General features: G+C 39.6%; 1 protein-coding gene across 1 annotated transcript; it reads right to left on the reverse strand.

Annotated features, from left to right (window-relative positions):
* Positions 1-586: 586 nt before the first annotated feature.
* On the reverse strand, positions 587-20695 carry LOC131695755 (helicase domino). Its single transcript, XM_058984271.1, has 11 exons — positions 20507-20695; positions 20296-20443; positions 11522-12582; positions 11312-11458; positions 10422-11245; positions 10016-10202; positions 9180-9316; positions 8915-9101; positions 7575-8855; positions 6365-7267; positions 587-2951 (listed from the first exon to the last, which is right to left on the reverse strand). The coding sequence occupies exons 1-11, from the start codon at positions 20627-20629 to the stop codon at positions 1455-1457; spliced, it is 6495 nt and encodes a 2164-aa protein (XP_058840254.1). The 5' UTR covers positions 20630-20695; the 3' UTR covers positions 587-1454.
* Positions 20696-25000: the final 4305 nt, after the last annotated feature.

Genomic DNA, 25000 nt, shown 5'->3' on the forward strand with positions numbered 1-25000 from the left:
AAGAGACTTTGATAATTATTTTGTTAATTTTTGACAGCGCAATATGCTTTCGAAACATTTTCATCAAAGCTCGTCTGATGCCCATTCGTTTTACAGTTTAGGTGGGAACGACAGTATCGAATGGGCATCGAGAACAGAAAAATTAACAAAATAAATTATCGCCTTGCTGGTTTTTAGAGCTGTTATTTTTCAAACTCGTAACTGCGAACTTCTTCATCCTGCAGCTTTAATTTATATCCGAGGCAGTTTGGAATGGCAAGGCTGTATGTTATTTCTATCAATGGAAGAGAAAAGGTTTGGAAGATTTTGGTGCCAACAAGAAAAGACGTTACCTTATATAATTATTTGGAAGTCTATTTCGTAACAATTAAATGAACATCAACCTCTGCCATTGCCAAACCCAGCGCTGGATTGGTTCTAGCTTAGTTCCAGCGAGTACGATTGTTATTATTTAACACTCTACATACAGCAGCAAGTGTCTATTTCTCTTTTTCTCTAAACAGATCGAATCTTTTCATAGTTTTGCGTTGACAGATTTGGATATCGTGTTGTTTCGCATCGCACTCTATTTTTTTTTATTTTAAATTGCTTTTCTTTGAATGACACCAAAACACCGAAATACAGACCTTTCCACAGATGATTTGCCAGGGATAGTAAATTTAAGCCGCGTTTGTGATGCATGACTAACAGTTTCGAGAAGAAAAAAATGGCAACAAAATCAACTCATATTTTTCAGCAAGGAATTGTTTATTCTATCAATTTTAATAGTTCATTTGTTGTCACAGTCAACGTCATCTAGCGCGATTTTATATTCAAGAGGATTTTAAGGTTCTATTGGGATCAGCGTAATCTTCTATAGATTAACCTAGACTTCCATTCTTCAATCGGCCTGATATTTTTTGCTAGTTAATTTGTTATCTCCTATTTTTTCACAGAAATAGTTTCTTCTAGTTTTTTTTTCATTGGACTCAATCACGTTCGAAGAACGAATGATACTTTCACTGCAATGCATAAATCGATATTTCCCAGCCATAATAATACAAGCAGAGTCGATTTATTTCATTCAACAAACGAATTTATTTTTGTTTTCGTTCCCCTACAGACGAAAATAACACGTCTGGCTGTCTGTGCTTACAACTACTTGGCAAAGTAATTGCGAATCAAATAAATAAAACTGAAAACAAAACAGTAGGAAATAAAAGTACATAATATGCTCAGCAAAAAAATGGCGCTGGTATTTACACACTATATATGAATGTACATTTTTGATAATAGCTAGACTTATCACAAAACGACAAGTCTTCCCACCATGAACTTTCCCTACATTCGGCAACTGTACGGCTAGAACTTGATTTTTTGTCAGAGTTTTACGTTCTTTCTTCGCCATACACTCACTTTAGCTGTGTTTTTGTTACTCTCTCATATATACAAACTGACTAACAAAGCTGTCAAATTCACACTTCGCCATTCTCAATAGGTCCAATCCCTTCTACTTTAGCCGACGCACGTGTCGTTCGCCCGCTCTGCAAAGAGGCTTTATCATTTGTTGTTGGAATCAGATTCTCGCTGGTTGTGGTACTTGTTCTCAACGTCTTAGATACCCAACTATCTAGTGTGCGATTATTAGCCGACTTTGGACAGGGCCTTTTCATCTTCCTAGATTTTGGCGAAGGTGTTCGATGTGCTGTTGAAAATCCATCCAACACTTTAGCATGCTTCATTTGTTTCACATCGGTGACAATAATTTTCAGTTCTTTGATAGTGTCGCACACATTTGTTTCTACACTGTCACTAATATCGACTGTGTCGTTCGCTGGGTTTGTGCTCTCATCCACGTCATTTGCACTGTCTTCGATCGTTTTTGTTGTTTCATTAAGCAAAACTGAAGAATTTTCTTGTGAATGGATTTCATTACTGTGCGTATGATGCTCTGACGATGTATTTTTCCTACTCCTAGAATTATCTGCTGTTCTAGGCCTTTTGATAGCTGGAAGGATGGGGCTGTCATCTAAAGTCCATAGATTGATCTTAACCGAACCACGAGATCTCGTGCGTGGCGTGCTGGCCGTATCTTCGCCTGTACCGCTTTCAGACAACTTCACATAAGAAGCTGATTTGTTCGCTATTTTGTGATCAACGTCGTCTTGACTTTGACTGCCGGATTCATCGTCCTGAGATGAATAATAATTATTCATCTGGTTTGAATCCGAGTCCGGCGCATCATTCGAATCGATCATTACATCCAAGCTACATTCACTATCAAATTCTTCATTACACTTAGCCTCTTTCACTGTTTCGTCATTTTTCAATGACTCAGAATCGCCAGTTCTCCTGTCCTTATGTTCGTTATAGCTAGCATTTCGCTTTCCTGGACTTTTCTTCAACCGTTTCTTGGGAGCATCTACTGACTTAACATTATTGTTATGTGCACTTTCCCTTCTTTTTCTGAGTACGGAATTCACTGATTGTTCGCTTTGCTTCGAAATTGCTAATCTCCTAGCTTTTTTACTAGCCATAGAAGGTGGGACTGATTTGCTCCTGGCCCTACAGTTTCCCCTTTCATTCACCTCTTTGACCGATTCCTTCCGTTTACCCAATAAACCTTTGTGAGAATTTTTTACCAGTGCAACCCTTCGGTGGATAATTTTTTTGCCCTCTCGACTAACATTATTATTGTTCAGTTTACCTCCAGTCAAGCTAGAATTAAATTTAGAGCTAGATTTATTAACCTGATTCTGGGCATCCTCGCGAGAGAACGTCAGTAAATCGTTCTCTTCGGCTTCCTGTTGGCGAGCTGCTTCCTCTTCTCGTTTCTGTTGTGCCAACCGGTTGGCTTCCCAGTCGCGCTTCTGCTGCTCTATCTCCGCCTCGACAGCCTTTAACCGAATGGCAGTCCAAGTACCTTCCGTGTCTTCCACGAAACGCATAGCGTACCTTTCGATGGGACTTAGCTGCAAGAGAAGAATAACATTAATTATATAGTTTTTGAGGGTGTGGGTCATTTGGCATAAGGTCATTTGGCAGAACGATTAATTGGTATAATGATTATTTGGCATAATTTTGAGAATTAATCACAGTGAAGATCATTTGACATAACGGTCATTTGGTATAATTTCTAATTTTGCGTAAAGTGAGGGTCATTTGGCACAACGAACACGTATGGTATAATTTTGAGGGGAGCACGTCGTTTGGCATAAGTTCGTTTGGCATAAGTTCATTTGGCATAACAGCAGATGACACATGCTTTCGTTTGGCATAATGTTTATTTGGCATACTGGTCATTTGGCATAATGGTCGTTTGGCATAATGGTCGTTTTGCATAATTTGAAATATACATTGAAATCTGTTATTTAATGTTGACGCCTAATAAGGCTACGCCACATCGCTTTAAGTATGGTAGTTAAACTAGTTGATAGCCTCTATGTTTGAGTAACCCGGGCAAACGAGTGGGTTGCTGGTGAGGGGTAGCCGCTTCGACCCCTTGGTCTCGGTTATGCGATATTTCCAAGGGCTATTTGGTATATTGATTCAAAGAACTGCTCATGATTGAAAGAAGAAATCAACCCCTAAGTTTGAACAAACAAGTGGATCACCAGTTTACTTGCGAGCGCTATTTGGTATACAAATTCAAAGAACTGCTCATGTCTTAAAGAAGGAATCAATCCTTGTTTCTGGCAAATATATATGTGTATAGTTGTCAAAAACATAAGGGTTGATTTCTTCTTTCAGTCATGAGCTGTTCTTTAAATTTGCATACCAAATGGCCCTTGCAAGTAAACTGGTGATATACTCGTTTGCCCGGTTTACCCAAAATTAAGGGTTGACTCCTTCTTTCAAAAATGAGCAGCTCTTTTAATCTGCATGTTTAATAAGTTCGCTAGCAAAGTGTTGATTTACTCGTTTGCCCGGATTACTTAAACATAAGGGTTGATTCTTCTTTCAAATATGAGCAGTTATTTGATCCTATATACCAATTAACCCTTGGCATCGTCGCATAACTGAGACTAAGGATCCGAAGCGGGATCCGCCGGGTTCCGATGGTGCATCGGCGGCCCCTCGCGAGCAAACCTGTGATCCACTAGTTGCCCGGAGTTACTAAAACATAGGGACTATCAACTAGTGCAAGTCCGACGGAGCGGAGCGATGTCGGACAGCACCGGGTTTAAAGCGATGTGGTGCCAAACGAACGTATGTGTCACCTACTGTTATGCCAAATGAACATTATGCCAAATGAACATTATGCCAAATGAACATTATGCCAAATGAACTTATGCCAAATGAGCTTATGCCAAACGAACTTATGCCAAACGACGTACTCCCAATTTTGAGAAGAGATCACACTGGAGGTCATTTGCGATTTTTTATCTACAGGGAAACATACATAATTTTAGACTGTACGTGAAGTAAGGTCATTTGGCATTATTTTGAGCTTTGCTATTGCTGAAGGTCCAAAATTCATTAGTTTATGCTTCTTTACAAATTAATAAATAACATTTACACCTAACGTGGCAAAGCCACATCGCTTAAGATCGCGTACAGTACTACATCGCTATCGCTTCAACTATGTCATAGCCCCTATTTTTGAGTAATTCGGGAAAACGACATCCAATCACAATCCACAAAGGATAAAGTTAACTATAGTCAGGTCGAACAGCATATAATATGAAAGAACAGCTCATGACATAAAGAAGAATTAGAAGAATTAGGGATAATTTTAGTCATTGAAACGCTGCATGGAACGCTAAAACCCACTGGTGATCATAGTAATGATAACCAAAACGAAATATACATTGCAGTTCTAGTGCACTGCATCAACAAAAACTTGCAAAATCTACATTATACTACAACTTAAGACATAGACAAACAATCCATAACTGCAAAAATAAGAATTTCAAAAATGAAACGCATAAGAACTGTTCGTATTCATAACTAGGCAAAATTCGACGAGAACATTTCAAATGGGCCGATAAACAAAACGTAAACAATTCCGGTTAATACTTACTTCAAATGGACACTAACAAAGCTTTATACATACCTTGAACAAGCCGATTCTGAAGCCTGGTTGTTGTCGAAATAATGGATTATCGAAAAGGCACATAAGCAAAATAACTTGTTTTGCTTATGTTCCCTTTCACTTCCCCTCAAAAATTAACGGTTCATATACACCAAACAACAAAACGGAAAAAAAATGTTTATGGGCCCTTTTCTTAATGAAAAAGACTATACTTGAAAAGGGAACAAAAACATCGCATCTAGAGGTGTGCGCCACGCTGCCGCCGCCGCGCCGCTCCGACGATCGCATGTAAAAATAGTAAGCACATCGGCGTGACGCCGGCGCGCCACCGACCTTTACCTGAAATCGGCGGCGCGGCGCACACCTCTAATCGCAGCACCAAGAAAGGGATCAAAATAAACGTCACATAATCATTTGCCGTAAACAAAAGGGCTCACCCGCACGCACTATAAGCTAACGTCTCGCCGGAAAGGGATTATGGGAGAGGGCACAAAACCAGTGCGATGTTTCAAAAGGGACCAAAACATTTATCTACAAAAATCGTTCAAAAAAACTTTTTTTTAATGAATCTGGTATGTTATTCGGAAAAAATATTTAGTTTAACGCGGCATTGACTTGTTTGGTCCTTATATCAAGCTCCTGTTCATAAATAGGAATATAAAGTACGAGGTAATTTTTCAGACGCCATTTTCTCAACATGAGCATATTGTATATAATGCCTTATGAAATGTTGACGTCGAATTAGTTACAAAATGAATTCACTCGGAAAATCACCAATATCAGGTAATGGAAAACAACACACTATTATTATTGCTTAGTGCAGCTATAAATTTATGGGTTATTCGCTGATAACCACACATTCGTCTGTTTTGCCATATGACCTTCAGTGAGCATTTAGCAAAATTATGCCGATTGACCGTTTTTCAGAAGTTAAAAATATTTATGCCAATTATTCGTCAGCTAAATAACCTGCAGAATGATCACCTCTCAAAATTATGCCAAATGTCCGTTATGCTGAACGTGTAATATGCCAAATGGTGCGCTCCCAGTTGTTGTTATACAACAATGGATGAGTGTGTATTTTAGCTTCGGTTCATTTTTTAATGATAACGTGACGTAAGAGTATTTGTCATTATTAATGATTCCATAAACTACGCAATGTGCGAGAACTTTGATAGCATTCAGTTATACCGAAGGTAAACGGAAAGCGGTCTGGATCGTCGAAAATATTATTCCCAAGCTGATAATTGTTTCCGCTCATGGAAGGAGCAAAAAGCTGTTATTCTTGGAGTTGATCTGCTTAACATTGTTGAAATGAGGAGTAATAAGAGTACAAATGAGAATACGCACCTGACTAATAAGATTTTGAACCTCCTTCTCGGCCTTGCTCATTTCTGGTTCTCGCTCGCGCGGTTCTTGATCTATCGGGATATTTTCATCGAATTCTTCCAAATCTGCGGATGCCTCCGCTTTGGCAAACTTGGCAGCTTGTACGTCTTGGTCGTCTTCAGCTGCAGCAAGCGCAGATTCGAATACATTAATAGCCGACTTGGTTTCTTCCAGTGGAGCACTTGAGGCGGATCCAGCAGCGCTATTATTGCTAGCCGAGGTACTAGCAACAGCTAAACTCTGTTGAAGACGTTCTTTGCGCTCTTTTTCTCGCTCGATAACTTCAGCTAGCCGTGCGGACGCATCTTCCTCAACATTGTCAACCGCAAAAAGATCCTGGATGGTGGTACTTTTGAAATAGGCAGTAGTAAAATTACCACCCTCTATTGCCAAATCACCGAGCATACGCTTCTGGTTGGCCTTCTTAAGGATGTTCTCCTCGATGGTCTTCTCACTGACCAGACGGTATATGTGGACATCTCTTGTCTGTCCGATCCGATGACACCGATCTTGTGCTTGTGCATCCATGGTAGGATTCCAGTCAGAATCGTAAAATATCACAGTATCCGCACCGGTCAGATTGATACCAACTCCGCCGGATCGAGTGGAAAGAATAAACACAAACATACGCTTATCACCATTGAATCGTTCCATCAAAAGCTGTCTCTGTTCAACTTTGGTCGTACCGTCCAAACGCAGATAAATATGACCATGATAATTTAGGAACGCCTCCAGTACGTCTAACATCCGAGTCATTTGAGTAAAAATCAAAACTCGATGACCGCCCGATTTGAGCTGTTTCAGCAATCGGTCCAAGGTTTGCAGCTTACCACAGTCATATTGGATCAGGCGAGGATCGGGAAACTGAAATAAAAGAATGAATTGATTTATCACCATGTCAATTAGAGGCACTTGTTTGAGATGCGAGTGCATTTTTGTAGCACCATGACAAAGGCTAACCGCACTGCACAGCATGCTGTAGCCACATTAATAATGCCAATGTATTTCAATGTTGCAAGGTTCTAGAGGCTTCCCACGATTGGCACGAGAATCCGCTGGATGTTCAATGCATAACAGTTTAATCTAGCTCTAATGCAAAAGTCATCTAAAGTGGATTTCTTTTTAACGACTGATTTTTTAGAGCCAATCGATTAGGAACGTATGTACTCACCTGCGTACTCATCGCCGAGATAATCGGATGAAGCATCCTCAGGGTGGATTTGAGTGTCAACTGAATCTCTTCGTCTGTTTCTCTTTCCTCGTTATAACGAGAAGGATGTGGGTGCGATATATGGAGACTAGGTGCCGGGGCACAAACAGCAGGTACGTAAATGACGAAGTTATTCAACAACGAACGAAAGTTTTCAGTTCGTTGCTGAATAGTCTTGATGGCAAACGATAGGCTCCAGCTTGGATTTTGAAGTGCTTCCGCGCAGTAATAGCTGCCGATAGAAGTTATGGGAACCGAACTAACATCCGTAAAGCTTTCACCGCAAATTCTGCTAACAGATTCACGCAAATCTTCCCCATATATAGGTGCAGAATCACAGCGCTTCTGATTCCATCCACCGAGCAGTTCCAAAATTTGACCTCTTCGTTCTTTACGAGATTCTTCTACGCTAGCTAGGTAGAATTCAGTGCGAACTTTCCGTTCCAGCTCCTCCGGAGTTAAATTGGCAGTAGACGAATAGGAATGGTGCTTGAGTTGTTGCACAATGGAAGTCGCCAGCGTCGAAGATATTGGGATTGCTACTGTAGCTGCATTCTGTGTGTTTGGTTGCACTGGCAATTGTCTGGGGACGGTAGGTAACCTAGTGATGTGACTCGACACACCTGATCGATTCACAAGTGTCAAACGCTGTCCGCTAGCCGTCAGTAGCGTAGTGCCCGTAGTACCCGATACTTGCCCACTAGTATTGGTTGTTAAAATGATTTGCCTACCAGCGGTTGTGTGCACTATTTGTGCAACGTGCCCAGCACCAACTCGGTTACTCGTAGTATTACTACTGTTATTACTATTACTACTAATATTACTACCACTAGTCATATCACATCGTTTTCGTAAATTAACATTCGACGACTGAGAATCGTCTAACTGAATCGTTGTCGCTGCCACTGGTTGCGAACTGATTTCTTCGATCAAGGGTTTCCTATCTACTAGTGACGAATTTACAATCGGAACAAAGCGCGTTCCTTCAGTCTTCATTGCTGGACTGGTGCCAACTCTCACGCCAGTGCTGCTACTGATAGTTTCCTGTACCGTTTGATTAGGCACTCGGACGTGCAATTTCAGTCTTCCCGTTGGACAGCGCGGTGGAAGCTCTGGGGTGCTATCGATTTCCTCTATAAGCCGCTTCGACAAGCATAGCCTTTGCGCACGATGTGCCACATAAGCGGACAACACTAGTTCCAGCCTCAGTAACACTAAGTTTAGGGAAGACAAATCAATTTGCTGCAATGGAAAAGTAAAATTTATTTATTGGCCCGACAGAGATATTACCTAAAACCTACGGTAAAAGGGTCATAGTTGAGCATATTGTAAACAAGCGAAGCTGTCCGGAAGCTAATTCCTTCCATTCGAAATGGGGAAATCGTGGGACGTTCCTCGAACATGTTAGGATGGTTGCATACTTTTCGCAGCTGCATCAACACATTGATCACGCTTAACAAATTACCGGATGCGAGGGTTTCTTTTGTTCTGAAAGAGAAATTTTTGCTTAGATAGTGTGTTCATATTGACAAAAGAGATTGACGGAATTACAATAGAAATACTCACTTTGCACGACTCATAAAGTCGTCATAAAGAAATCGCTGTCGCTTGGACAGCCGACACATGACGATATGTTCGTACTTCTTTGGCATTTGTTTTTCTACCTCGGATTTCAACCGGCGCAACAGGAATGGCCGTAATACCTACAATATGTAAGAATTGGTTTTGGTGAATATTGAACGAAGGTTTGATCTACTCAACATTATGATTATTATCCATTATACCCCAACACAAAACAATGGATTAATATGGGCTGACTAATGCTAATACGCCTTTTTCTTTTAAAAACATATATTTCAAGAACTTTTCGAGTTAGTTTAAGTAAGATGGCACATAATCGACAATGAGGATTCGTTAGATGTTGTATTCATGTATTTGAGAAACGGTCATTCAAATGTGTTACGAAAGATTGAGTTCGATTTCACTTTCTGAAAAGCAATTCGTATATTATTTCATTTGTAGCAGATATCCTATCCCTACATATTATTGACTGGTAAACTGAGTCAGGACGCTGAGTTCATATAAAAATTATTCGTTAGAATATCTGCGCGATGGAATTTATTTTTCTCTCATTAAAACCCATAGAATCTATTACAGCCCATGAAAAGCACATTAAATCTCAAAAACCCTTGCTAGCAGAATAACTGTACACACATTACAAATTTCCCTAACAAATGATCAACCAACAATGTATCAAACCGGAATAAACTCCTTCGTAAAAACACATGACCCTCATCCACATCACCGTTCTCCCTCTTAATAGACTCAACACAACAGTAAAAAACATAACATTGTAACGTGGAAAAATAATCATAATATTACATTACGTACAGGTTACAGACCTTATGAAGGCGCTTGATTATCGTCTCGTTGTACTCCGAGTTGCCTTCAATCATTCCGGTCATGGGATTGGAGAACCATTCCTTGAATTCCCGGTGCGACTGGAACACGTGAGGCATCAGAAAATGCATCAGCGACCACAGCTCCATCAGGTTGTTCTGCAACGGTGTTCCCGTTAACAGCAAACGCCTGGTGGTAAAATAGATACCTTTCGATTAACACTATTGCAACAGATTAGCTTTAGTTTTAGATTCAAATTTTGGAATCAGACAAATGCCTCGATTGTCATCTGACGAAAAGTTTCGAGATTCTAAAACAGACTCTCAAAGCTTATCAGCAATTTCGATAATTTTATCATCACTTAGGTAAATAAACAACGCAATTGATTGATTAACTCATCATACTTACTGTTCTGTTTGAAAATTCAACAGCAGTTGCCATCGCTGTGACTTGAAATTTTTGATATTTTGCGCTTCATCTAGAATCAAATATTTCCACTTTTTCCGTCGGAAGCTTTGGTGGTCCTGAATCACTAGCTTATACGAGGTTATACACACATGGAATGCGTTCACTTTTGTCCAACCGGTCCTTTTAAGCTTCCGCTCTTTTTGGGAGCCATAGTACGTAAGTATTTTGAAACCCGGACACCATTTCTTGAACTCCATTTCCCAATTCAACATAACTGAGGAGGGTACGATAATCAGATGCGGACCCCAGTTGCCCTTCATGCAAGCCAGATGACCCAGTAGAGAAATAGTTTGGATTGTTTTGCCCAAACCCATTTCGTCGGCCAGAATTCCGTTCAACTTACGATCGTGCATAGTTACCAGCCAGTCCAGACCGATGTGCTGGTATTCTCGAAGGGTGTGCTTCAACAAAAACGGTATCGGTGTCACGACACTAGTTGAGGAGAGCGTGTTACCTTTCGGCTGAATACTCTCGGCAATTGCTGCCGCATCATTCAACATTTCGTCCTTTTCGCTTTGACTTTTACTAGCAATTTCTTCGTCAAGCAGGTTTTTCAAGCCAATATCTTCATTGTCTCTCTGATCATCTTTTTCCATGTCTACATCCGACGAAAGATCTTCGTCACTCGAATCCTGTTCACTGGAAGTTGATTCCGTGTCTTTCTCCGATTCACTTTCAGTGTCATCTGAATCTACTTCCATTTTCTCATCCGGTGTACGTTTGTACTTTGCCATTAGCTCTTCTATACTCATTTCATTTTCGGCCTGATGAAAGATTAAACCCAATTATTAAGATGAGTTGAAAAGAAAACTTATGACGGGTAAACTTACATTTAGTTCATCTATTTCTTTTTTGTGATCTTCGTTCTTTTCCTGCTTCTCCTGTTCCATAATGGTGTCCTCGTCGTCAACACTATCTTCATCGGCGGAAAAGTCTTTATCGTTGTCCTCACTTTCTTTACCACTCTCCTCCGGTTCCTGAAATGTAAAGACAACCCGTTTAGTCATATTTCTAACGTCACACTATTTTGATGTTCCTACCGATAGTACAATTTTGTCCCGATTTTCAAGATAATCCTTGGGAAGGTTTTTCAAAAAATCATCGAGATCCATTTCTGATTCTTTCTGCAGAGCTGCAACTTCTTCATTAGTTCCAGTTGCTTCCGCCTCTGCTTTCGCGATTGTTTCTTCGTCGTCGTCCGAATTTTCGCTATCCGGTTGAAATTCATCGTCGGAAGCATTCTTCGGCAGTGGTGACGATATTCGACTTGAGTTTAGACTGTTCGCTTTGCTTGTATTCCGATCCGTCACTGCTGGGGTCTTGTTCATGCCTTCTACCAGCTGCTGAGAGTATTTTTCAGTCTGATCCACAATAAAGCTGAGCTGCTGATCGAGAGCTTTCTTTCGTTTTTCGTCCAGCTTGGTTTGCTGTTTGTACTCAACGAGTTTTTCGACATTACCCCAGAAGATCTTTATTTCTTTGGCAACAAACGCGGCTATACGCTTTAGTTGAAGCTCTTGTGCTTTTTCCGCACGCTGTGCAGCCATAGCTTTGTCCTGAAAATGTTTCTGAATCATTCGTGCACACTTTTTCGCAGCTGCTTTCTTCCATTTTCGTTCTTGGGCGAAATCGGCAGCTAACCAGACCATTTCTTCCAGCAGATAATCCCAGTGTGCCTTTGGCCGCTGTGGCTCTTGCACCTTCGGTAACCGCTTTTCGCTCCATAGACCTTCCTTCTGGAGCTCCTGTATCCGCTGCATTACGTATACTTCCTGTTTAGCCTTGTTGGTATACTGATCTTGTCCGTTCCCCCCGTTTCCACCACCCCCACCACCACTGTTGCCTCCACCTCCACCTCCTCCAGCCGCTGAGTTTGATGAGGTTCCATTGTGCTGCTGATGGCTGGAATTTCCTGAGCTGTTGCCACTTCCGGAAGCTGAAGCCCCATTCGACCCGGCAGCAGCGACCCCGGTCAACATAGATATACCAAGGATAGGCGATGCAGCTGCTCCGCCGGAACTACTAACCGAAAGATGTTTCTTCCGCTCAATGGTTGTGCTGGCTCCGATGCCAATCGGATCCGGTAGAATTGGAGTGCCGCCTTGTGGGAAAAGAAGTAATCATGAGAACAAAATCCAGAGTTGGAAAACAACAATATATAGAATAGAATGACATTAATCGAAAACAAATAAAGAATTTGACTATCGCTTTGGAAATTTTGCTATTTCAATTAAGAACTAATCCATGTTTGGCATAAAAGAACTTTTTGTACAATTTTCAATACAGTTAAGCATTAACACTAACCGGATTTCATTCCAAAACACTATTTATTATAGTATGGAAATAGTGAATTAACTATCCAAATAAATTTGATCGATAACTCATTTTTCTTTTTTCTACCATTTACGCGTAAATTATGGCATGGTTTGGATATTCAAATTGCAATTTCTTCGAATTCGAAGGGTTGAATACCGAGCATTGCACATGCACCAAGAAGTTGATATAGCAGAAGATATCTTCTTTCACAAGCGCTCTGGATGAGAAAGGAAGCGCCGTGTAACATGTAAAAAAAATTCCTGATGCGATTGACAAACTACATTTACTGAAGTAATCGAGTTTCAATATTGATTCAGAAATTCTGAAATCGTATGAATAACAATACGAAAGTGTGCATGGGTCTGTGTTAAGCCAACATTATTAAATATCGATGACTTGCAGGACCTCGGAAGTTTCTAAATATTTAAAAAATAATTTTACATTTATGCGTTGTTCGATTTTTCGACTTAAATATGTAAAAATTTTGCGGGAGCGAGCCACTTGGCATAATGGCCATTTTGCATAATTTTGAGAATTGGTCACACTGAAGTTCATTTGGGATAATGGCCATTTGGCATAATTTATTTTATCTCCAGGATAATGGTCATTTGGCATAATTTTGCTAAGTGATCGCACTGAAGGTCATTTGGCATAACAGACGAATGCGTAGTTTATCAGGTGAGTAACTCATAAAGTTAAAGCTACACAAAGCAATAATAATAATGTGTTATTATCCATTACCCGATATTGATTCTATTTCGTGTGAATTCATTTTGTAACTGATTTTGCCTTCTTTTAAACGTTTTTTATTTCGATTAGAGGTTTTAACCTTAAGGTCATTCGCCTCTTCGGATTAGAAAAATCTTTCATGAAAAATTTCTATCCCTATGTGCGGGGTCGGGACTCGAACCCAAGTGCGCTGCGTACAAGGCAATCGATTTACCAACTACGCCACGCCCACCCCCGTTTTAAATATGTTCTTTTGAGTTCCATTTTTGAAATTTTTGTGCTAGTTTTTGCAGATATTTCTATACCGTTTATTCAAAACGTAATATCTAACAAATGTAAACAAACTGAGTTTATTATGCCAAATAAAAGCTAAGTATTGACTCTTTATCGTCCACAAATAATAGAGAAAAATAACTCTTAATATGTTAATTTAATCTTAAGTCAAAATGTCACATATAGTATACCAAAGCTTTGCTAATATTTTGTAGATATGATGTTTTGCGTTGTGATGTTTCTCCAAGTCGACTGTAGTTAGCATGTTTTTCCAATGCCAAACCTCATATCTACAATCTCGGTTGCAATACAGCACACGAAATATATCACAACTACAAGCCCGTCTCTCTAAACGTCACAGTAAAGTGTGCCATCTACAACCGGAGTTGCCAAGACCACATATGTAAAAGAGCATAATAGCAAAAGTGATCGGCAAAATTTAATAAAATAATAGTTATCAATTATCTCTCTATTATCTTCGCGAAAAACATGTTATGCTGCTTATACGCTTATACGATCCTGCAATGAATAAATGCAGAGGTGATAGTAGAATTAATAGCCTTCTGTGTGCTTGAATTGTTAAAAAAATTTGAAAGTTGCAAAGAAATTTTTGCACGCGATTTTCTCTGTTTGACGTTTCTGTTAGATATTATGTAATGAAGCGCACTAGAACTGCGACCCACCGTAGACGTATATTTTGTTTAGGTTATCATTATTATGACCGCATTCACTCAAACATAATTTCAAATCCATGCTGCTTATAAGATCATTTTCTATTGTTTCGATTCCAACAAAAGAAATAGAAAATAACAATACTAGAGTCCAACAAGCAAGCATGCTTCTATAGCCATTCTCTCAACCTTCGTTGCTTTGGTACGGTTCATAAAATGTCGGATAGTGAATCGATCTTTGCGGCTAGTTTTGGAAGGAAACACCGTTTTGATAGTCCTGCTATACAGCGGCTTCAAAGCTGCAATATTTTTATTAATTAATTTACAAATTCATATTAAGGGTTTATTTGGTAAATTACATTTCAGTGTTCTTTCGGTTCCCTCAACTAGTTCCGCCAACAATTCCGAGGACTACGGCATTTTTCTATGCCGTCTTTGTTTCGTCCTATATCACTTCTTGCATTCGATAATCAACTGTCCCATTTTGACAGATGCGCGAGGGAATGAGCGTTAGTTTCACTGCCATATAATTGCGCATAAAGGGCGTCGCAACATACCCCCACCCGTGAACTAATCCATCTCCCGAGTAGCACAGATATTTTTCATAAAACAGCTTGTAAACTCAGATCCAGGGTCCCAAATTCTTATTAGGTACGATTTCCCATTATCGGTGAGCAGAATTTTTTGCTGCCACCGAGATAAAAGTTTATGCTTTACAAAATAACATATTTCGTCTACGACTACCACAAGCACAACAGCTGAAAAACAGTAATATTGATCAAACTGTTTTGCGCTGTCTCTAAAGCGCAGAGACGGGTTTCTATGCCGTACAGAGATTAACAATATTTGAAGTGTTTCATTTGCCTGTTCCTTATTGTTACACGGTTTTGCCTTCTCTCGGGTGATCGTTTCATCCGCAATATTTTTTGATCGATCTCGATATAGTTTTGGGTTCGTTAGGCTGGTTTGGCACGTCTTTGCACTGCATAGCAACTGATTTACGCTCATATTTTTGCCGAATATCAGCAATCTTGCGTTCGTAATCCTCCTGGATCGTGGCTGATAAGAGGTCGTACTTTTGTTCCATCTCAACCAGTTGACGATCGTACTCTCGTTCTCTCACACGGCGTTCTTTTTCCCATTGTTCATTTTGTAGCAACTGTTCTTTTTCTAGCATTTGTAAGCGTTGCTCCAAAATTTGCAATCGTTCGCTTGATCCTTTAAATGATGAATCCCATAATGATTGGCTGCTTCTAATATCCACCGTCGTCGGCCACAGCCCGTTTGATTGAGATTTCAACATAGCTGATTTGAAATCTTTGAAGTTTGTTGCGGCTAGTTTTGGAAGGAAACACCGTTTTGATAGTCCTGCTATACAGCGGCTTCAAAGCTGCAATATTTTTATTAATTAATTTACAAATTCATATTAAGGGTTTATTTGGTAAATTACATTTCAGTGTTCTTTCGGTTCCCTCAACTAGCTCCGCCAACAATTCCGAGGACTACGGCATTTTTCTATGCCGTCTTTGTTTCGTCCTATATCACTTCTTGCATTCGATAATCAACTGTCCCATTTTGACAGATGCGCGAGGGAATGAGCGTTAGTTTCACTGCCATATAATTGCGCATAAAGGGCGTCGCAACACAAAGAATTGCATATCGCACCTTGTTGCTCGTATCAGTACCATTAAAAATCAAAAATCATAATGCGCCCATCTTCATCATGCTCTATCACCACCGTCTCCAACGTCTAAACCACCGCCAGTTAAATCTCAAAAGGATGCCCAGAAAAAAGTTTTGAACATACCTTCGTCATAATCATTAATGCATTCCGCATCATTCCCGTCGCCGACTCTGGGTATTGATTGGCATTGCTTTGATTTCCCGATTGCTATCCGATGAGAGCACCACCTGCTCCGTTGTCTTTGGAACAACATTCGTTCGTGGCATTAACATCAATAGCCGCTTGCCAGAAACAAAAGTTGATTCCTTCTTTCGAAAATGATCAGTTCTTTGAATTTGTATACCATACACTGCCCATATAAGCATAAGAGTCCCATATGGATTTTTGTCGAAAATGAGATTGTATTCTGTATCACCACTGAATCATAATGCACAAATCAGTTTACCAGGTTTGTTCAGAAAATATCGAAAAAAATACCAAAACATGGTTGTCCCATCCACAAAAGCTCAATGAAAAATGTAAATCTTGAACAGCGTTTTTCTCGGCTTGCTGTTTTTCAATATGGAACTCTCATGCATATATGGGCAGTACAGCCCTCGCAAGAAAACTGGTGATCAACTCGTTTGCCCGGTTTTCTCAAACTTAGAAGTTGATTCCTTCTTTCAAACATGAGCAGTTCTTTAAATCTGTATACCAAATATTTTTCGCAAGCAAACGTTGTCTGGTTAACTCAAAAATAAGGGTTAATTCTTTTTTTCAAATCAGAGCGGTATTGAAATTCATATACCACATACTGCCGTTCTACGCCCAATTGTCCCATGTTACAAAACTGGCAACTGAGCAAAACGCGATTGAAGATGAAAATTGTATTAGCAATCTGGAGAGAAACGGTGCAACAAATAAAGCTTTATTGTCTAAAATTACGTTCATGGCAATCGTTTTCAATATAATCAGTCCAGTTTTTTATTATAGAGATCAATTAACGTTAGTTTTTAAGAAAAAATGTTAGGTGGGACTGTTATGCCGAGAAATCGAGCGTAAACTAGAAAGTTCTACGCATATCAGTCCCATAACGATCTATGTAAATGATGCTCATAACTCATTTTTTTACAAAACTGTATGTCGTGAGTTTTTCTGTAACTCGGAAGTTTGTTGCTTCATCAAAATTGGAAATAGGGTAAAGTACCTATTTTTACTGTATTTAGAAGGGTACCTCACAAGATATATTATATTCATTAATTACTCTGCCTACACTCGATGGAGTGCATTAATTTGGCATTCACAATTTTGCTTCGTTCTTAAGAACCAATCTAATAACACAAATGGCCTGAAAACGATGAAATGCTAGTGTTTGATCGCAACTAAAGTTCCAATCGAGTGCTCCAATTGTCGCCCTACCATTTGATCCAATTTGATGAACAAAGATAGCAAACGCTGAACTAACCAACGGCTTCAAATGGGTAGCGTGATAATAGAAACATTGCGAAAATAGGCTCATTATCCTAGATGCGTTCGCCATGTTATCTGCCCATGATCGCATATCAGTCCCATAAAGATAGGAAATCCCATAGAAAACGGGACAACTATGCGATCATGGGTAGTTATGCAAGCGACGATAGTAATGAAGAGCTTTACAGGATTGTTCTCACTGCTGTGATTAATATTGCCACTGCCATCTCTTTTTTAATGATCCTGTATTTTTCCATCAATTTTTTCAGTGCCCGACATCTAGCGTAATGTACTTCTTAACTAAACGCTACGTAATTATTTTTTTATTGCGCACTTTTTTGGGATTTTTGTTAGTGGGACAATTATGCGTAGAATATCAACAATGGGACAAACAGACTTGGTATTTTTTCACGAAGTCTTCGAACAAACTTTATGATTTGGATGTGGTTTCTGAAAATATACATCAAAAAGGACTGTTTGATTAAAAAAAGTGAAAATGACCAAAAAGCAACATGGGACAATTATGCGTAGAACGGCAGCATAGCTCTCGCAAGTAAACAAGTGATACACTAGTTTGCCCGGTTTACCCAAAATTAGCGGTCGATTCCTTACTTCAAACATGAGCAGCTCTATGAATCTGGATCTGCATGCCAAATAAGTTTGCTAGGAAACTGGTTATTCACTCGTTTGCCCGGTTTACTCAAACATTGGGACAATAAATTAGCTTAAGTCCGACGAAGCGATAGCGATATCGGGCAGCACAAGACTTGAAGCGATGTGACGTAGTCACATTAGACGTAAATGTTTATAATTTGGTAAAGAAAAATAAGTTAATTAATTTTGGTTCAAGTTCAGTTTTAGTATTATTGCTAAACACTCATTTAATAAATTCATTTAAATATTTAGGTAGTTGCCGTTATACTCAAACCTTTGAGCTACATGCCAGATGCTTATAACTGCACAAGTAACTTTCCTTCGAACGATGAACATTATTGTCAACATACAATCAAAATACATAATACATACAGTAAATAATATACTCAATAACTTTATCACCACAGATATCTATGCAAAACGACCGCCACGCTAAATTACTGTTTTCCTTAACATAAACATCTTTATACGGAAAGACCTTCATCAGCAGTACAGTCGTACAGTCTTATCAGTCAGTCATTATCCTGGAGATAAAATAAATTATGCCGAATGTCCGTTATGCCAAACGACCTTCAGTGCAATCACTTCTCAAAATTATGCCAAGTGACCATTATACCAAATAAACGTTATGCCATATGTCCGTTATGCCAAATAACCTTACGCCAAATGTTTTTATGCCAATTGACCCAGACCCAAAAATTACAAATATAATGAACAAAGGGGAAATAGATTTTCCCAGAATTTTACATTTGATTCGGAAATGTTCTATCAGATTTGGAAATCGATTAGCCAATTCACAACCAAATCGTCATTTCACTTCTGCTAATAAGAAAGTAGCAAAATGCAAATTTTCCGTTTGAACGCATTTTGAAATATTTCCGCAAGAGTATTAGGTAACCAAACCAATATCATTCAAAATCAGATCCTTTTAGAAATAGTACAGAAACAATGAGTTGCAAATCGATCGATAAACACAGACAAAGAGCAACTACACCTTTTCACAAAAGCCAATAAGCTAAAATGTCACATGAAAGAACCGACCTAAAATTTATCGATCTGACTTCTATAAAAATACTTTAAAATGACTATCCGACGAAGAAAAATAATTTAAAAATAATAAGTTTAATTATATACCAACTACAATAATGACATGACTTATATGAACGATATGCATGAAAACTGAGGATAAAGCTGATCATACAATAAAATAGTTTCATTCGCTCACAACATTCATCCTTGAAGCACATAGGTCAAGGTAACACGTTTAGTTCAGAGCACAATACTGATAGAAAGAATCGAAAAATCAATCAATCAAAAGCTTGCAGGAGCAAAACAGAAGAAAACCAATGAAAGCTAAGTTAAGAACTCGTTCTATGTTGTGTTTTTGGTGAATGGAACGGTGCGAACCTGGCACCAGAGGTACAGAGGAGCTTCCTACCACAGGCGGTACGCTAATCTGGCCAAAGACCATCCCGTGGCGACCTCCTTGAGGTCTGCCGGGTACGTGACCTACAAATACAAGTGGGAAAAAGAAGAGACAGATGCCAAAAGAGTAAAGAGAATAAAGGAATGAAGAAGAGGAGAAAATTGTCCCCCAACTGACTAGTTCGGTGTGGGTTCAATTTCTGTTACAAAAATCAGGAGTCGCAAACCGATTTATGCAATTAACACAAATAAGATAAATCACTGTTAGCCGAATCGCATATCGTTGGATGGGTATGTTTATCTTGTAAAATCAGTTTCTTATTCTTATCGAATCGCTATGAAATTAAAAAAAGTTAAAAACGCGGCCAATTGCAACGAAAATGCGTATGATTGTGATCTTTTTGATGTAATGTTATATGCTGATATTTACAGGATAAACACATAAACGCAATGACAAAACCCTAAATAAACTTATTGGGGCTGTTTAACACAAACCAAAAATGTATGTCGCTGATATGTGACATGTTTGAATAAAATATAATCTTTTTCAGGAATTAATTCAAACCAAATAAAATCTAAAGCATTAAATATAAAATTTATACGCCCTGCTTACCCTGTTGACTCAGCTGAGCCACCGCGGCTGGTAGTTGGGTTGACACAGCTACTGGGGTTGCTCCCACGCCGGGAATCTTGATTTCCGCTCCTTGTGGTAGATTGGATGCACTTGCGCTTGTCGACAACGACAGCGAGCGATTTGATTGCTGAAAACAAAAGTTCGCATATAATTTAAGACTACCCTGTCGACTGCCAAGAGGAAAGCTTACTTGTTTAAGTATTTCTCCTGCTTCTTCCAGGTTGGATGATAATGGTTCTAGCTTATACGTGCGCATAAAATTTAAAAACGCTGGTGTGTGAGGTTTCTTTCTCCATACAGGATATTCCATCATAGTACCACCGGATTGAAGAAAAAACAGTTCTGCTACATGTTCAGAGTACCTGTTGAAGGGTGAAAGCAGACCAAGAGATATCTACATTAGTATTTTTAGCCGAAATATTCGCTCGATGTGATGTGAATGCTTCAAGATTGCTTCGATCAGACAAATGCCTCGGTAGTCATCCGATGAAGAGGTAATTGCATCCAGAATGGAATTTATTACCTTTCAGATGTTTGTATAGTATCATCATTGAAGCAATCCTAAGAAGTTATCAAGTGAGTGATTTAGTGCCGTAAACAAACTTTTCCAGTCAGACGTATTTGATATTCACGAGCCGAGCGGAATGGTATATGGCACTCGGCCATCGGGGTCTCGCTTATACGGGCGATTTTTGTAGTGATTGTATAGCTGTTATTTGTAAATGAGAAAGACAAAAATCAACAAAAAATAATTCTACATAAGAACTCTCTGTTGCGATCACTTTACAACGGTGCAATTGCCAGTGAGGCCAGAACATTCATCGGCCCGTAACCCTGTCCCAGACTTCACATCCGGTTCGGAGTTACCAAACTCCATCACGGCAAGTTTTGCTGTTGCTCGTAGAGGTGCGCCGCGCCGCCAATTTCAGGTAAAGGTCGGCGGCGCGCCGGCGTCACGCCGATGTGCTTACTATTTTTACATGAAATCGTCGGCGAAATCAACGCGGCGTCGGCGCCCCTCCAAAGATCCTGAATCAGCATTTTTCCGACAATTGTAACTGGAGCGAGAAATCCTGCTGGATCGAATTGTGCCATCACAAAACCATTTGCATTGCCATTTCCATTCGGTCGCAAAACGGAACTCGTCTTCAACCTGGTCCCAAAAGACGCCTAGCACACGCTCGTATTCGGTGTTCTTGTGTCGGTTGAAATGCACTGCGGAATCGACTCTCCCTTCTCCCATCTGTTCGAGAAATCTAGCAGAGTTCGACACCCAGTTTCTGATCCGGAATCCTCCACAGTAATGGATGTACTTCACCTGGCTGACTCGCTGGATCGTTTCTTCGATAGTATCCACGGTGTCGTAATAATCATCCACGTAATGACGCTTCACGATGGCTTACGTTGCTTCAATTGCCTTTCCGCTAAATCTGCTGCTTCGCGAATTGAGCTGAGCAGGGCAAAAACGTAGAACCAAAGGTGGTAACGTCCATAACGTACACCTGCGGAGCATTTTCATTGTTCGTTCGTATCAAAAACATGGCACATTTCTTTAATGTCACCACCAAATCACAGACATAACACTATGAGGGAATTCCCACAAAAAGCATCGATCCGGCAATTTTCCTAGAACACTAGCTCCACCTTTTATTCACAGTCCCAAACACTCATTTGCTGATGGATTACCCCTCAGGTTTGGGAACAATTTTTCACTAGTCTATCCCCCCCATCTGCTTGTTCATGTCAGTGGCGCCATAATTTCAAATGTGGCCACAGTCCCAACTACAAATATATTTAAAATGACCGTTAAAGCGGGCGAAGCATTGTTTTCGAGTGTTATGTCTGTTAGTCTGTGACCAAATGCTACTGGTCGATCCTAAAAATTGCAGATTACTCTGGGAAGTGGAACTAGCATATCCGGACCTTTGAGTAACTGTGAGTTAAGAGAGACTCCGTTCACTGATGCTGCAGCATCCCAAACCAGGCGCATCTTACCCGCCTTCTTCGGATTCATCACGACATTCAGCGATAGATAGGGGAGACCGGGGCTAGTTGGCGGTGTTTTCAGTTTTCATTTTTTACCGCTTTGATTTTAGTAGATCTTGCAAAATAGAACACGTGGCATGAAAGGGTAGACTGTTGGCAACATCTCTGAATTTTATTAAATTGTTTGATACGTTGTCTTCATTTCTAGAGACAAATATATGCGACGCGGAAAAGCCGCCAACTTACCCCAGCCTCGGGGTAAGTTGGCGGTATGTATGGGTTAAGTTGGCGGAGTGCCAGAAAATAAGCAATCCAATGGAAATACAATTACATAAGTGGTCCATATGAAATGTGCCGATTGTCTTTTCAATAAAACTGTATAGTATTCGACACTTTTCATTATATTTCAGTCTCAATACCCCACCATTTTGACTTCGACGCGTACTCCACATTCAAAAGCAAATTTTCGAAATTCTTCAGGCGATTGGCTGAAATAATTGTCCTCTGCGTTGACGAGACACAAGAAAAAGTTTCTCTTACTTTGGAGTGAATTCCAGAAATAAAAATATATGATGACTATTTTTGCACTATAAATAGTACCGCCAACTTGCCCCGTGTGCGTTACCGCCAACTTACCCCAACCGCATATTTTATAAAAAAGGATTTAAAAAATTACTTTTGGGTATGAATAGGTATAACATCTATACGGATGCTGAAAGCTCTTTTCACGCACTATCGAAAAGTATAATCATTCGGGGAATAGATTGAAAACCACCTTAAATAACACAAAATGTTTAAAATTAAGAAAATTTACAGAGTTTGCTCAAAATCACAATATCGCCCACAGCTTCTACAAAACACAATGTTTCACAACAAAAACACATTGGATAATGCGTTTCACATTACTTGAGGCACACAACGAGAGACAGCGCTTTATGTCTAATAGAAACGGAGAAAAGGGGGTTCCGCCAACTTACCCCAACCGCCAACTAGCCCCGGGCTCCCCTACCAAGCAGTCGTTTGTGGTGTACTCTTCAATTCGGCATCACTTGCCTTGTGAGCGTGGTGTTTGACTTGATAGTCCTCGATCTACTGACACGTTTTTCTTCAAGTCCAGATTACGATCCAGAGCCTTCATCCGGTGTACAACCATCAGATAGCTGTCAGGGGATCGTAATACACGTCATATACGTCACGTCACAGCAACCCCGTTTCGAAGCGACCAACCACTAGCTTCGTTGTCGTCTCAAGCATCTCTCGAGCTTTTTTCTCATCCACGGGCTCCGGTACAGCGAACGTCGCGATCGCTGTCTCATCTATGCATGTATTAGAGTTTAGGAGATTTTGGGTTTGTCGTTATGAAGAACACAAATCACATTCATTCGACAAAACGATCCGTCCTAATGCAGAAAAAGGACCATGAAAGCATCGCTGGAAGGCGAGAGTATAACAATTTACTGCCCTCTGGGAAGAATGCTGTCACCTCTTCTGTGGTCCCTGGTAGTAGGCGAATTTCTAATGATCTGGGATATGAAATAATTTGTAATTTCATTGAACATGATAACCCGTTAGTGCAGACTTTGTCAGGTTAAAGAAGTCAACTCAAAGAAGCAATAAATAAATAAGGTACAAATAAAGTTACCAAACTAATGAAAAGTTCTTTTGAAAAGTAAAAGGCGTGAAACTAATTGTAAGTCGACACACAATGGTTCAACCAGGGTTTGAGACTATTTTTGAACGATTCTATACTAAGTTTTTCCTTTGTGTTTAGTGGTAGGGCGTTCCAGCAGGCAGGGTGGCCAGTCCTACCGATTTATCGGTAGTCCTACCGATTTTTGTCTTTCCTACCGATTTACAGACGACCAAGGGAAAATTACCGATATTTTGTTATCCCTACCGAAAACTACCGATTTTTATTGATTTTGGACACATCCTACTCAACATTCATTTTTGGGTTGGATTTGGTCTGAGATCTGTGTTTTCAGTATTTTACAATTCTATGTCAACACTACGTTTTTGGGACAACAACCCGGCCTACCGATAACTACCGATAAACTTTTAGTGACCCTACCGATATTAAGAAATTCTATCTGGCCACCCTGCCAGCAGGATGCTCTACACTGAGCAAAATTTGCTTTGAATTTCCATAAAAATGTCTTATGACTTTCAGACATAAGGGTTTTAAATGGATTTTATAAGTTTGTCTTATGATTTGGAGGGGAAATTTTCCAAATCCATCTCTTATTATTTTCATAAGACAGTTTTAGGAAATTTATGAAAATGTCCGAATGAACGCCATAGGTGCCCTTTTTTGAAAATTGCTGATATTTATACGCAGGAAATATAGTAGAAATAATGATTTCCATAGAACAGTCTAATGAAATTCATTACAATGTTCGAATGAATGTCATAAGTTTTTTTTATGGATATTATTATACATTTATATAAAAAATAGAACATGGCTGACATTTCTCGAGCATTTTAGTAGACAAAAAATCAACCTTTAGAGGATATTAGGTTTTACACCAACCGACATAACCCCAAAATGAGCCGGATGAACTTCGTTTAACAATTTTCGGTGGTTTGTTTACATGGGAGTACGTGAGTTTGAAATTAACAGATGGGAACCCGTTGCACTCGAACTCACGCAACTGACAAAGTAAACAAACCACCGAGAATTGTAAAACATGAACGTCAT

This window comes from Topomyia yanbarensis, unplaced genomic scaffold (genome assembly GCF_030247195.1).
Source record: "Topomyia yanbarensis strain Yona2022 unplaced genomic scaffold, ASM3024719v1 HiC_scaffold_510, whole genome shotgun sequence".
Taxonomy (NCBI): domain Eukaryota; kingdom Metazoa; phylum Arthropoda; class Insecta; order Diptera; family Culicidae; genus Topomyia; species Topomyia yanbarensis.